The sequence below is a fragment of the Choloepus didactylus genome, chromosome 2 (assembly GCF_015220235.1).
Source record: "Choloepus didactylus isolate mChoDid1 chromosome 2, mChoDid1.pri, whole genome shotgun sequence".
In the NCBI taxonomy this organism is placed as follows: domain Eukaryota; kingdom Metazoa; phylum Chordata; class Mammalia; order Pilosa; family Megalonychidae; genus Choloepus; species Choloepus didactylus.
Window position 1 is genome coordinate 26,219,837 of NC_051308.1, and position 16,208 is coordinate 26,236,044.

The window sequence follows — 16,208 nt, forward strand, 5'->3', positions numbered from 1 at the left end:
CTCTCCAGCTCTGCCCCTAACTCCTGAGAGTTCTTGGTCATCACATGACTCAGTTTTCAGCTGTCTTATTGGAAAAATAGGATACTCATAACCAACATGCAACATTAAGGAAAACAAGTAAAACACTTGACACACGGTTAGCCCCCATAAATGGCAACTCTTCTAACTGACAATAAATCAAAAGTCTAAAATCGAAATACTGAGAAATAAAATTTAGAGCAAATGACAATGACACTGATTCCCAGAAGAGTCATCTAGAAAAGTCCAGAGACAGAAATATTAATAATGTGTTCTCTATATATGGTACTTAGTATTCTTCAAAATGCTTTGGCATACGTTATTTTAAGCATTAGCAAAAACGTCCATAATTTTTTGTGCTAGGGAAAAACTTTCTACTGAACTAGTGTGTCTGCCATCAAAAGTCTTGTGTGGCCGAAAAAGGTCATGTAGATTTTTATTGTTCTTGACACCTTCCAGCAATGACCAAACATGGAAGGCATGTCAATTGGGCTTCTGAACAATCTACAGCAAGGTGGAGACTCGGCCAGCAGGGAAAGATTTTTCAGGAAGCCTTTTGGAAAGTTTATTCTTGCAAGGAACCTTGGTAATTTCCACAATTCCCAAAAACAGTACATAAGCATTATTTGTCAATCACTGAATCAGGCACTTTCACTTTTATCTCTTAATTCTTTCAACAATTATTTTTAAAAGTCCTGTTAACATCATAGGGAAAATGAAACTCAGAAAAGTTAAGAAACATGCCCAAGCTCACATAGCTAGTCAAGGGCAGAGGCTGAATTCACATCCAGGTCTTTTGATTTAGACACCTGTTCTATCACGACTACCTCGCCATGGCCTTATCACCTTCGTTTAAAAGTTCTGAGACACAAGAAAGTGAATTGAGCTTAAAAAAATATTTCTGGATACCCCAATTTCCAACCCTCAGAAAGGATCCAACCATTTCAAATTCTTTTTATCCAGAAGTTTCTGGTTTTCCTCAGACTTACGTGGAAATTTGAAATGGCTATGAAACATCTCTAAGACGCTACAAGGTAGAGATTACATAAACTCAGTAGATAGACGATATCCACCATCCATCCTCTTATCAAATCATGGGTCTTCCTTTAAAAATTCATTTTTGTTTTATTCTTTTAAAAGATCATTTGCTGAGTCCTACTTTGTTGCAAACAGTGTGTGCTAAGTATGGCATATTCTTCAATTTTTTTTCCCTTGAGTTCAATGCTGTATTTCCAAAGGCCTCTATTCTGTATTACTGCAGTGTCCAGTACGATAACCACAAGCCCATGGAGCTATTTTAATTAATAAAAATTAAATAAAATTTAAAATTCAGTTCCTCAGTCACACTAGCCACATTATAAGTATTCAGTTGTCCTGTGTGGCCAGTTACAGCCATATTTGACAATGCAGAAATAACATTTCCATCATCACAGAAAGTTCTATTGGACGGTGATGCCACAGACATCAAATCTTGAGTCTTCATCAGTCCAGAACTTTCAACCAGGATTAAATCAAGAACAAAAACGACTATTGTAATAGGGCATAGTAAGCTACCAATCTTATCAATTCCTGGGGCTCCAAAAACTAAAATATAGCTCAAAGAAAAAGGGTGATTAGATATCCTGGAGTAATCCAGGGATGTCCCTGAAGTAATCAGGATGCTGATTACTTACTGACACCAAACTACAGACCCAAAGACCTTTGCATTTATTTTAAAAGAGAGAGAGAGAGAGAGATGCTGGACAAATATAGACCTGAATTCGAATCATTAGACCCTACACAAATCATTATGTCTTTGATCCTCAATTTTATAATCTACCAAATAAAAAAGTAGATAAATACTGAGGTATATTTTACCTCTGAAATTCCTGGATGCTAATGATTTATTTAGTTTACATGATATTCAAGGAACTGTGTACACTTCAAAGGTGCTTATCAAAAACTAGAAGAAATTAGTCATATGAGGCTAAACAATGTAAAAGAGACCACTGTAAGTGTCATAAAAATGATATTACCAAAGCACCCTACAGAATATGCCTCCTTATACTACCAGGAGGACATGTATGGAGATGATGTGAATCTTCACCGTTTTCTCTACATCAAAAAATATGGCGATATATGTGCCCTGTAAAGAAGGTACTTACACATTATCTCCTTAAGGAGATTTTTACATGCTAATGACCAGAAAGGATCTAAAATAAGTAGTTTTCCAGACTTCTTAAGAACTCTGCTAACTTTAAAAAGCTGCCATATTTCTATATGTTTTCCCAGAAGGCAGAATAACAACTTATCTTTCTGGATAGACCCCTCACCCAAAATATTTTCTAGTCTAGACCAGGTGACAACTTCATTGGAGCTGAAGTCATGTTCATGACTGTCTGTTAGAGACCTTCATTAATTGAATAATAATGAGAGAATTTTAAAAAAAGGCAAGTTTAATTTTTATATTGCTTTGAACAAATGGCAGCAAGAAGCAGGGCCTTTTTTCCTAAGGAACTAGGGCACTCACTTTATCATTTACAATTATTTTATAATTACATTGATATTTTCTAAGACAGAAGTCTCTGTAACCCTGATATTCTCATGCTTCCTTATCAATGCAATGAAAGGGGGAATAAGGACTAATTATTTACTTGTTTTCTAAAATCCTGTTTTCAAGGACACTTAGCATTTATTAAGTCACTAAAAGTGTCCAAATCCAAACTATTTCCATATTCTCTGTAGTGATCACATTCCATTATCCACACCAACTAAAAATACCCTGCTTTCTATCACTCAGTAGAACCACAAAGGCTATTAGAAGGCAAAAAAATCCCTAGATAGCTTCTCTTCTGTACATCTGCACTTTTCTTTGATCAATTAGATTCAGGGAGGTTGAAGGTGGGAAATAAAGGAAATAAAAATCAGACCATAAATCCTTATCTTAAACCCACAAATAGTGCTGACAAGCAATAACTGGTGAGGAAATAGCTCAATCATGGAAGGCTTTCCTGCTCTGAACACAAGTTAATTATTATCCAAAATTCATCATTAAATTATTATTCATAAAATGGTTCTCTCTATTTCTGTACAGAAACATCATAGATGATGGGCCTATCATATCTCAGGGCACTTGACAATATTCATGTCGCTGAGGGGGAAGCAGGTCTGCATTGATTCAAACAGATCTTTGGAAAATCATTTGACTCAAATTCATATTTACGGTAGAGAAAATCCTACGGTCCAGAAAGTTGTTTTCAAACAATCTAACTTACAGAAGATACCCCACTTAGGAATTTTTCTAAAATGATAAAACATTTCTCCTGGTGTCCATCTCCCATCCAAGCACCTAACTGAGAAATCTAAGGACTTAAAGGTACACACCTTTTGTTATTATCTACTTACAAGGGTTTCTTCCTTTTCTAAAGGGCTTTTGTCTGTTATCAGCTAAAAATATTCTTTACTTTGGCTGTAGCACCACAAAAGGTCTAATTAACTAAAGTCCAAAAATGTCAAAAGCTTGTTTTATAAGCTGGGTGTGAAGGGGGAGCATATTGACACCTTCAAGGTTTTTTACCAGACTGGCCAATCCTGAAGAGTCAATCTACTGAGCTAATGTAGAAAATGTCAGCTAACCCACTCAGGTCCACCAAAAGAGACTATAATGTGTATGGTTCTGTTCCTTCAAAAGAAGAAATCAAGCCATCTCCCTCTCTTGCAGGCATGTCTGCTCTCAAAGAACAGACTGGCTTCAGAAATTGCTCCAAAGATAACATCTTGGTCCAGCCAATCAGCAGAGGCGATCTTCCTAGTGGGGTAAAAGCTCCTATTGGGCCTCCATGTAAGAGAGGCCAGTAGTACCACCTTGCTCTTCAAGAATGGAACAGTCTTGATCCTTAAATAATAGGAGCCTTTAGCCACTGCCACAAGATGATACAATGTTTAAAAATACCTACCCCAGTGCCTATTCTCAGTGGGTACTTCAACAAGGCCAGTCTATTCTTTTCTCCAAAAGATGTCATTTTCTCTTTTACAACTGAATGAATAGATTCTTAATAAAAATTTTATCTTCACCCTTAGGTATATTTTAAAGGGAAAAAAAATGAAAGGAAAGAAATTAAAAGGAAGGACAGTGACTAGATAGAAGATGAAGAGAGAGGAAAGGAGGAGTGGGAAAGGGAGGAGAATGGAATGGAGGAGAGAATACGTAAGAGGAAAGGTGAGGTAAGGTGGGAGGCAAAGTGAACCTGATTGGTTTAATCCGTCCAAAACCACATTCATTCCATTAAGAAAATGAATGAGGAAAACATTTTCATTTTCTTTTCTGACAGCTGGAGCATAAACGGTTGCTGCAATAATATCAGAAATTGTTGGTCATTTTGAGCATCCTTGCCAGTGAGAAGCCAGCATTCCAGATCATTTGAAATACTGGGATCAAGGTGCCCTAGAAATTTTGTTTTTCAAATGCAGAAATGTCAGCTGCTGGACAAAAAGTGATGTATGCTGTCTAGTGAGCAGCATGCTGGCCAGACACCAAATGTGCAGTGTGTTTGCCTGTACTCTGGGTTCTAGTTCAATCGCCCTCCACAGCCATGCTGCCCTCGAGAATGAAGGTTCTGCCCAAAGCAGACATTCTGCTCAATTTTTCTGTAAACCTAAAACTGCTCTAAAAAAGAATAAAGTCTATTACTTAAAAAAAAAAAAGAAAAAAAGAACAGAGGCACAATGATCATGTACGATCCATAATATCATATTGTATGTCTGCACATAGACAAGGGCCATTTGATTTGCTGGTAGCAAATGACAACCAAGGACATTGTATTTCTTTATATAAATTATCTGGCATTTGATTATACATTATTACTTAAATCACACATAAAAACAAAAAATATATGTTCAGAGAATAAAAAGATGGACAAGCAATCCACAGTTAAGCATTATGAGTAAAAACTCATGAACTGAGTCCATTTTTTCCAAAAATTATTTACCAGGAAAATCTTTTTCTAAGAATAAATTATATGTGTCATTAACCTTAAAGAAATAATAACAGGAGGGCAAAGGCAGTAGCACAAGCAGTTGTAAGCTTAACCAACAAAAGAATGAGGTTTGAAAGCATCTCCAAAATCTTATCCATAAATTCGCAAGAAGCACTAATAGCAACTTGATGTTATACAAGAATTTACAGCACACAAGTTGATATCATATTAACTTTATTTCTAATCAAGATAACTGTTGTCTGATCAGTTTAGCCCTTCATCTTTTATAGAGAAACAGAGATAGAAAACATTTATTTGACCTAACAAAAATAGTTTACTACTATAATTTTACATCCAAAGTCCAACTTTTCACATTGCATACACCTATAAAACAAAAATTAAAATTCTCACATCTGGCATATTTCAATATACAGACTTAAACCAAACAATAAGAAAATACTATCACATACTTAAAAACCCAAATTGCCCCCAAAATATTTCTTCTCAGAATCAATTCTATATAGAATGGACAAATATCTAGTTATTTCCATCCACATAGGAGTACAATAGTAATAATTTAGACTCAAAGGGATTATTCTCCTGATTAATCCAGTTGGAATGCTGTAAGACTAAAAGAGACAATTAATTCTCAATTTCTGTTTCCCTTCATACTCCAGGCACATGCAACTGCATTCACAGGTGAACTATGTCATGCTATCTACAAGGCTAGAGAAAAAGCAGTTAGTATTCTGTTGGGATGCCCATGCATCTTCTTGTTAAACAATAGTAATTATTCCCTCAACCACATATTTATCATAAATCACCAATTTTTAATATCCTGGGCCATGTATAGGGAAGTTTTGACATAGTACAGGTCAGGGTAGTACATGGCTTTTCTTCTTTATTAATAATCAGCTCTGATCCTCTGGCTGAAGGAACAAATGCAAACTCATTCTGGATTCTTCAATGGGCTCACGCTAATCCAAAGCTTTAACAATCATCTTGATTTCAGGCTATGATTTGCTTTTTACCATTACTAGTGTTAACTAAAGACATTTTGCCCCATAAGCACTCTGGATAATACATTAAAGAAAAATAACCCCAGTATAAATACAATAGAAATGATGAGAGTGGAAATTAAAGAATACTACTTCCTTAATGTTAGTAAGATTGTTGATTATAACCAGAGTAAAGTTACCAACAACCACTCTGCAGCATAGGCAATATTCAAATGCATCTTTATTACAGTAGCTCAATGTCTAGAAGTTTATTGCTGGTAACGTTGCTATAAAATGCATAAAGCTGTCAGATCTGTTTGTGGCAAAAAAAAAAAAAAAAAAAAAAAAACCTCTGGAATATGAAGCTTTTTTAATAGGCATATGGCACCAGAACATAAATACCCATAAGCAAAATCATATAAATAAAACAAGGGAAAAATAATTTCAGCTAAGTCAAAAAACTAGAATTGTTTAGTTAGGAGTCAAATCATTATTAAATCATTCACACAGACACATTCACTCTTGCCACAGAGCTACAAAGTGGTCTATTTGCATTTCTAAAATGTAATACGCATATAATAATTATAACCTAAAGTTTAGGAGCAAGATTTTAAAACATTCTAAAAATTGCAGATGCTATGAAATCATGAGTGTAACAAGCAAAATACTTGAAGGCCCAAACTTGCTGCTATTGCTGATGACAGATTAATCTATGTAAAATCAACAAGGAATTGAGGACAAAGTACAATTATCCTCATTTATTTCACTGTGCTTCTACACATAATTGTCACTTGCAAATGGCTAATTATATTCAAATATAGTGTGCAGTCACTGATGATTTGGGGCATTCATAGTGACCACAAAGTTGATATATACTCTGATCCAGGGAAAAATCAAGAAAGGCAGAAGTTTCCTTACCTTTCTATATACCAGCATGTTGGGAGATTCATCTGCCACTCCATTGCTGGTATGCCCATAATTATTCCCCTGGGCCATGTCACCCCAGACTTGGTCCACTCACAGATGCAAGAATTATCAGTCTGCCCTGCAAAGAGTTAGAGAGACTTCAATGAGACCTTAGCGGTAGTGCTCGTGGGGGTTAACTCCCGCAATTCATCTCCATCATTCACAGCACCCCACAGGGAGCATGCTTACATGCTGGGACTGGCTGAAGGAAGTGGACCTGAATATACATTAAAAAAAAAAAAATAGTTTACACCTACAGTACCCTTAGGGAATTGTGAGAAATTACAATCTTCTAGTTAGAAATAGTCATTTGGCTAAGATTTTCTAGATACTCATTTTCTAGACACTCCTTTTTAAAAGTGTTCGATGCTCACCTCAAAAACCCATTGTTACCATTTCCGTACTACAAAGAGTTCTCTTCTCTCCCAATACTTAGCTCTCCACTTGATGTTTTCCCCCAAAAGGGTGGAAAGGCAACACGCTGGAGCTGCAGACTTTCTCTCAGGTGTCTGTCTAGTTTTCCTACACGCAAGCCTCTCACAGACCCATTCCCCGTGTCATTCTCCAGCACATGGATTTTCTTCCTCTGTTTTTCCCTTGGGTCGCCCACAAAGAGCCAGAGTACGCTTCGCCTACTTTCACCTGCCTTGCACTGCCCACCACTGGCCCCTTTCCTCTCGCTCCCTCTGCTTCGGATGTTAGGTCGTATTCCAGCCTCAGATTTGCAAGAAGGCACCAGAAAATGCCCCAGCAACATGAACTGGTGGGGAGTAAACCCACAGGCAGTTACCTGGGTCACCGCCGGTAGAAACCTAACTGCAGAAGCCTCAGAGCAACCAGCCAAAGAGGGGAAAACAACCTAGCCCAGACCCCCTTCCTTGGTTCTCACGGAAGCAGCAAATGGCAGGCGAGCCTGTGCCCCGCGCGGCCGCCGCCTGAGCCCGGGCAGCAATTCAGCACCGTGGACCTCAGAGCGCGAGCGGCGACCGCAGCCCAGCTCCGCGCGAAGCTCCCGGAGGCGGCCGCCCCTCTGCCCGCAAACGCTCCCCCTGCGCAGAGCGAGGGTGGTCGGTGTGGGGCGGAGGAGGGGAGGGCTCCGGGCGGCGCTCCCTCTTCCCCTCCTACCTCCCCTATTTACCTCCTCGGCCAAGGTCACGGCCCCGCGGCGTCCCTTCTCCCGGGGCGGGCTGGGTGCAGGCGGGTGTCAGCTGGCGGCAGGCGGAGGAGCGAGGCAGGAAAGCTTCATCACACTCGGCTGAGGCGGAATCCGCACCTCCCCGCTCTCGCCGCCGAGGCGACCGCCACCCTCGCCGCCCTGCGGTGCACCAGCGGCTCCGGCAGCCCGCCGCTCGCGCCCGCTCCCCTCCCTCGGGCGGCCTAGGCGGCTCGCTCCCTCCTCCGCTTCTCCGCCCGGGGACTGGGACCCGCCGAGCGCGCGCGGGAGCCGAGACGCCCGGCCCGTGCGCGCGACTGGGAGGAGGGAGGCGGGGACTGTCACGTGGGAAGGGGGCGTCCGAAAGGTGCCGGCCCGCTTGGGCTCGGCTCGGCAGCTGCCAGACTGCCCGGGCCTCCCCGGCCGCCCCCACCCCTCTCACCCTGTCGGGAGGTGGCAGCCCTGTCCCCGCGCGGGCAGCCCACGCTCTCGCAAACCCCGCCCTGGGCTACGCGCCGCTGAAAGCCAGGGAGGTCTGAGCTTAATGCCAAGTGCAAGTCGGAAAGAGAGGAAGGGCTTTGGCAATGGATGGATCCATCGATCGATCCCCATCCAGCCGGCAGGTTTCTTCACGTGCCTCACGACTCTTCACCAGTGCCAGAGAAGCAGATGATTTACTACTGTTATGTTTTGATAATAAGAATAGAGAGGTACTGAGACAGCCTAGGAATGAAAGGAGTGGTCAGGACCAGATGAGTCATTCAGCCCCCTTAGCCTGCGGCTTCACAGCTTCCTGCTAAGTTGGAGAAATAGGAAACAAATTTGGAGGCTGCCAACTCGAGGTGAAAATCTTGCCACCCGTGAAATTGAAGGAACATCCCCAATGCTTGGTTTCTTCCTTTAACAGAAAGTGCTCAGAGAAACTTTCCTCTCGGCCATTCTCATGTGCTGGCAATTTTCAGAGGGTCTTGAGCGCTGATTTCCCATAATTATTATTCAGGTTGCTGCGACTGGCCCTTCTATAAGGATTAGAAAGACATGAAAGGGAAAAAAAGTCACTTTTGTGCCCGGCTAAGAGTAAAGAAACAAGTGTTGCCATCTTTCAAGGGCAGGGTTGGGAAGCAAGTAAATACCTGATCTAGGTTTCCATCTTGTGTGGGACCAGATGTGCAGAAGTGAAAGGTATAGAGGAGAGGATAATCAAGCCAGCCCCTTCTAAACCCACTGTTTCTAAGCAGAATAGACTTTCTCTCATGGTCAAATCTGCTACTCACTTCAAACAGCAGAAGCCATGCCACCAGTGACTTCCCCAGCCCTACCCATGCCCCCCTCGGGTTCCACTCAATCTAACATCTATCCCCCTTTTCTAAATACTACAGGGTGAAGAGTATCCCCAAACTACTTTACACACACCCTAGTCTGACCCATCTCCCACTCTTCCCTAATTCCCAGAAATTTTTCATTGTGCCATCTGGAACTCAGAATGTTCTTCAGCAAAATTTCCTTTAATTTCAACTTCCTCTCTGAATTTTTCTTAACATTCTTGCTCTAAGTGACACCTACCTTTTCTTCCTCAGCCCCTCTCTCTGTCCCTTTTCACAGTCTACCTCTGGGAAGTCTAATGACTTAGATTAATACATTTGAAAAGAATAACTGGGCATGCTCACTCAGTTTGACCAGTTTCCTCTTGAGTGAATTGCCTGTAAGGAGCAGGCTTTCTCTTTTGCATCTCTAGGAAAAGGTTCTATCACAATAGAAAGCTCTGTCAAAGTTCAGCACTACCTGTCTAGTGGATCATTCCTATCACGTTAATTAATTTTACCATGTAGAATAGCACCAACTTAAAAAAAAAAAAATCTGTTGTCACACTTTCCTATTTTTCTGCTATCCTTTACACCAAAAACTTCCTCCTCCATTCTGGCTATTATCCCCACCACTGCATTTGCACAATACTTCTCAATATCATGATGACCTCCATGTTGATAAACCAATAGTCACTCTCAGTTTTCACAATAATTGACTTTTCAGCAGAAGTTAACAAAGTTGATCCCACTCACCTTCTCAAAAATTTCCTACATTTGGCTACCAGGGCATGGATTCTCTCTTATTTCTCCTCCTACCTTACTATCTGCTCGTTCTCAGCCTCCTCACTTGTTCCTCTTCATCTCTTTAACCCTTAAATTTTGGAGTACCTCAAATTTCAGTCTTCAAGCCTCTTCTCTCAATTTATGTGCACTTCCTAGGTGAGTCAATTCAAGTTACCACCTAAATTCTAACAACTCCTAAATGTGTATCTTTAACCTTAGCCTGTCCCCTGAAATCCAATTTGTCTACTTCCTACTCACCATCTCCATTTGGATATCTAATTGGTGTCTCAAATTTAACGTATTTAAAACCAAATTCCTGACCTTCCACTCCATCTTCGCAGTCTCAGTAAATGGTATTTTTCCAGATGTTTGGGCCAAAAATCTTGTAGTCATTCATGCCTCCTGTGATGGTTAGGTTCATGTGTCAACTTGGCCAGGTGACAGTATCCAGGTGTCTGGTCAAGCAAGCACTGGCCTAACCATCACTGCAAGAACATTTGTGGCTGCTTAATAAACCAGAAGCTGGTTTATTAAATCATCAGTCAATTGGCATCAGCTGTGACTGATTACATCAACGAAGGGCATGTCTTCCACAATGACAGAATGCAATCAGCTGGATTTAATCCAATCAGTTGAAGACTTTTGAGTGAGATAGATAGAGGACCTTCCCTTCTTCTTCGGTTGACCAGTGAAGCGTTTCCTGAGGAGTTCAGCGAAGTTGCCAGTTTGCTGCCTGAGGAATTCATCGAACATTTTCATTGGAGTTGCCAGTCTGCTGCCTGACCACAGATGCATGAGACACTTTTATAAATCTTATGTTTATAGATATCTTTTATTGATTCTGTTTCCCTAGAGAACCATAACTAATACACCTCTCCTTTTTCTTTAAAATGCCAAATTTAATCCATCAGTAAATTTTTCTGGCTCTACTTACAAAATGTATCCAGAACCCAGCCCCTTCACTATCTCTTCACCTCTCCCATGTAGTCCAAGCCTTCATCACTCTTGCCTGGACTACTGCAATTGCTGTCTTACTATCTCTCTGCTTCCACTCTTATGTTTATTCTATATATAGAAACTGAGTGATCCTCTGAAAACATATGCTTGATTATGTGAATATATAAGAATATCTTACTCAGTGTAAAAGCCAAAATCTTTACAATAGCCTATAAGACCCTACATGATTTGGCTTCCCTTTATTGTCTGACCTCATGTCCTACTTTCCCCTTGCTCGTGCCACAACAGTCACACTGGCCTCTTTCCTCCTCATGCCAAGTCTTCTTTTGCCCTGGGGGCTTTTCACTTATAATGTCAGAGACTTTCTCCTGCTAGACAACCATGAGGCACCCACCTTCACATCCTTCAAGTCTCTAGTTACATGTCACCTTAAAGAGCCTACACACAAAACAGCAAATATGGTATTCTCTGGTCCTCTTGCTCTGCTTTATTTTTCTCCATGCATTTATCAGCATTTATCACATCCTGGCATATGAATATATAGCTGGTATCCTCTCTCTCCTTCTAGAATATAAGCTTCATGATAGTAGGGATATTGCCTATTCAGTTTGCTGCTATATCCAGGCATTGTATAGCTCTTGAATCCCAGTAGATGCATAATCAACATACATTAACTAATTGAATGGACAATTCTAATACAATCTGATAAGCTATTTTGAATTTTGTATTTTATCATTTACATTATTATCTCATTTAATCCTTCCTAACAACCCTGAAGAAGTAGTTATAATTATTATCTTTTTTACATCAGTACATCAGTAGGAAAAGAGAAGATCAGAAAGGTTGTCAAATGTAACCAACATAACCAATAAGTTGTACTGTTTCAATGTGATTAGGTTGCAACTTGATTTCCCAGAATCCCTTCCCTGTATGCATCTGAGTAGAGGTGACTAAAAGATTTGTGCAAGACTCAGTAAACAGAGTGAAACAGAATCCATTTTTCTCTGAGGTCATTGTAGCTTGACATGGTAACACATGAGGAATCCCAGAGGGGTCTACCTTGTCCTTTCTCTCCCCCACTTCACACCCAGATATTCCTTCCAATTTCTAGCCCTGCTGACCAATATTAGACCCACCGTTAGAGCCTTGCTATAGACCAAAAGAAGCAGTAGCTATGCAAAGACAGCAGCTTTCCATAGACGTTTCTACCAGATCCCCTCCATGGTCCCTCTCCAGCACTGGATGTGCCTGCTTCCCCGATTCTCCTGAAAGCTGTGGCGTGCCCACTCATACAAGGGCTTCAGCAGAGGCTGGTAGTAACTTTTCTCAGATCTTCCAAGTGTCTTCTGGAAAATAACTTCCCCAGCTTCTCCCACGATTGTATAAGGTCTTATTCCTATAGCACATGCTTTATTCCATAATACTCATCGTGCTAACACTTACCTGATTGATTGGCAAAGCTCAAGTCCAAGTCTTCTAGGTTCTTTTCACTGTTCCACATTACATCCCAATTAGGAAGATGAAACTTTGAAATGAATAACTACATGCAAGTACAATACTGAATATAGAAAGTAAGTGAGGTGATGGAAGGCTAGAATCAGAAGAGGAGTTGACATTTGAACTGAGCTCTTGAAGAACTGATAGCATGTCTACATGTCGAGATGGTTGGGTTTCTACCTAAAGCACAAAGACAAGCTGTTCTGAAACCCACAGGGAACATTACAAGAAATATAACTACCATTTATTGAATTCCAACTATCTCCAAACACATTAAAATATTCTCTCCCTTTCTGACAAAATTTACTCTGTAAGGTGTGTAAAGAAACCATGGAGTTAGGAAACTTGACCATGGTCATATACCTATGGAATATCAGAGACTGGACTCAAATATACATCACTGTGACTCTAAAATCTCATGAAAAATTATGCAAAACTGCCTCCTAGCAACAGAACAAGTTTAAAAATATCCAGGGGTCTCCCACAAAGACTCCTGTCTTTCCATTCTCTGTCTCATCATTCATCCCACCACTCACTCCCCCATATACACCCCAACTCTCAACTTTCTCTAGGGGCAGTTAAGATCCAAGATTGTTAATGACTAATTACCATTGCCTTGTAAATACCAAGGAGAAAACTGCAAAGAATAGTATTTTACCATTTTCCACTGTTATTGTTAAACCTCATTAGGCAAATTACAGTTTGTGTTACTGTATATTTAAAAAAAATTATGTATATCACCTTGATGTTTCCAAGGCTCATATTTTTCATATAAAAACTGAAGGAATAAGAGTAGATCACCCCTCAAAACCCTTCTGGATCTTAGAACATATTATTCTAATGTGTTTTCTTTTGCACATTCCTCCTACCTAATTGGGAACCTTTATACTGTAAATGGCAAAAAAAAAAAAAAGAAAGAAAGAAATTATGGTCCTTTTTTCTGTTTATTTCATTCCAAAACCTTGTAAATCTGTGATTCCCATCATTATCCAGAATTTCCTTGTAGAACCTACAGTTTGTGATATTTTTGCTAAAGAAATTAAACTGTAAAATGTTTATAAAATATTTGTTTCCCTTATTAGATGGACCATCTGAGTAGCAGGTAAAAGCCCTATTACTTCATCAAAGTAATGTCATGCTAGCCCAAAACAAAAAAAAAAAAAATTTTTTTTAGCTTCAGCATTCTTATCTTGGGAAAACTAGAATTTCATTTATATTTTTGAGATATTGGAAATAATGTTTACTTTTGCAAATCATTAGGTGTGCAGGAACTCCAAATTGTGAACGACTGATGTATACTATTTTTATTTGCTTATTTATTGTGTATGAAACATTCTTCTGTTTGTATGGAGAATGTAAAGAAATATAGTAGATAAGTTTTCCCTTCAAGGAGTTTCCAGTCTAGCTCAGGAGATAAAAGATTCCTCCCTTTTCCCACATCTCACATCCAATCCAATCAGCTAATCCTGTTGGTTCTATCTGCAAAATATATCCAGAATCTGGTCACGTCTCATCACCTTCTCTCCTCTAATCCTGATCAAGACCACCACTGACTCCCTCCTAGATGAGGGCAATGGCCTCCTAATTGGTTTCTCTGCTTCCAATCCTTCCCATATACATCTATTCTCAACATAGTAGTCAGAGTGACCATTTTAAATAGGAATCATGTCTTCTCTACTTAAACTCCTCTGGTTTCCCCATATCACTCCTACAAGGCCCTGCATGATCTGACACTGTGGCCCCTTTTAAGCCCAATCCATGCTGCTCTCTTCACTCACTCTATTCCAACCCCTCCTTGACTCTTTAAACATTCCAGGCATGCTGCCTCCTCAGAACATTTGCATGGCTTTTCCCTCTGCCTTGAATGTTCTTTCCTTAGCTAGGGTTTCTTCTATTTCTTCAATTCTTTACTCAAGTGTTACCCTCTCAGTGAGGCCTCCCCTATCCACTATATTTAAAAGCATGTCCTCTCCCAGCACTCCCCTTCCTCCTCACACTGTTTTCTCCTCTGTTCTTAGCATGTATCACCTTCTGACAAACTACACAATGTACTTATTGACTATGTTTGTTTTCTGTCTCCCCCAGAAGAATATATGTTCCATAAGGTCAGGGAATTTTTCCTCTCTTGTTCACTGCTCTGTCTCCAGTGTCCAAAACAGGCTCTGACATGTAGTAGGCACCCAATAATTACCTGCTGATTTACCGAATGAATGAATCAAGGAATATGATTCTGCTCTAAAGAATCCAGTCAACAACTGGAACTAAACGTAATCAGCATCAAGTTCCACTATGGATGGAAATGATCTAATCTTCTAACCAACTTGCTATGTCATGAATACTTTGAATGATTCCTTTTCCCACCACACACCCACTTCACAGAGGAGTGCTTTGAGTATTAATTAAATGGTAACGATGAGAAAGCATTTTGAATTCCTAGAGAAAGCTCTTTATTAATTTGAGGCTTTTATTGTGTGAATGAATTGTAAGCGACACAGGGGCAAGAACAAAGATGAGAACAATGTTAAAGAAATCACGCTGTTCACAATACTTCATTGACATTGTATGAGATAATTGATTTGAGTTTGATATAAGCAGGGTGAAAAAAGCAAAGTACTTTAGGAAATCGTAACCCAAGTAACAGGTTTTTAAGAAATACCTTCTTCTTGGTAGTCAACTCTTAATTATTTACAGCATGAAATTCTCATTAATTCATTATTCTCCACATTCACCATGTTTTGCCCATTGTGTGACCATTTTCCTGTTAATTAAAATTTCCATACCAATGTCAAAGAACTGGCAAAGAGAAAAAGAAATAAAATAAAAGTTTACCCTTATCAGGAGTTTATTCTTCTATCCTTCCTTTTCCAACAAGTTGAAATGTTTACATTCTGATCTAGATTACTGCCAAAAAAATTTTTTTAAATTGTTACTCACTTTTCAATTAATTGGAAAATTAACTGAGCACATATTATGAGTAACATGCTATATAAGGTTTGAACAGGGATACACAAAATATTGAGACTTTACTCTTGCCCCTTTTGCATGATGGATGAACACTAGAGAAGGAGCCAGAATATCTGAGTTTTACTCTCAAGATTCCACTGCTTAAATCTATGTAACATTGGGCAGGTGACTTAAGCATCCTGAGCTTCAGTCTCCTTAAAAGTAAGACAAAACTCATACATGGCAGGAATGGCCATACAGAGAGAGCTCAGCAGCAGCAGAGGCTGGTATCAGAAAGCAGAGCTCCAGTAGCTGAACTGGGTCAATGAGGCCATGACCCCAGATGGTGGGAGAACAGAGAGCAACCCATCTCCTATTTGGTTTCCAAATGCTTAGCCAAAGAGAGCGGTGTTCAGATTGGAAATGATAGAAAACATGATTAAAATAATAAAAATGAAAGGGACAACCCTCAAAGAAACTTGGCCTTAATGAAATGAAATTACTCTCTCCGTGTCACACAGCTAGTCCGAGTCAGAGTCAGGACTTATGTTCCGGTCTTTAGACTCCAAATCTGGTACTTTTCCCATTATGTGACGTTTCCTGTATGAGGTAACTGAGACCCAGAATAAGGGAG

General features: G+C 39.9%; 1 protein-coding gene across 3 annotated transcripts in view; it reads right to left on the reverse strand.

The window, feature by feature from the left end:
* RGS7 (regulator of G protein signaling 7) overlaps positions 1 to 8,303 on the reverse strand; it is a 565,752-nt gene extending 557,449 nt beyond the window's left edge. For 2 of the 3 annotated variants that reach the window (XM_037822014.1, XM_037822002.1), the window contains exons 1-2: positions 8,076 to 8,303; positions 6,890 to 7,016 (exon numbers count right to left, since the gene is read on the reverse strand). In XM_037822014.1, the coding sequence (XP_037677942.1) occupies positions 6,890 to 6,967 (78 nt within the window). In that variant the 5' untranslated portion in view covers positions 6,968 to 7,016; positions 8,076 to 8,303. Of the gene's footprint in view, positions 1 to 6,889; positions 7,017 to 7,727; positions 7,854 to 8,075 lie in introns of those variants that run through there. The other variant, XM_037822011.1, reaches the window with a different exon arrangement.
* Between the last annotated feature and the right edge of the window lie 7,905 nt (positions 8,304 to 16,208).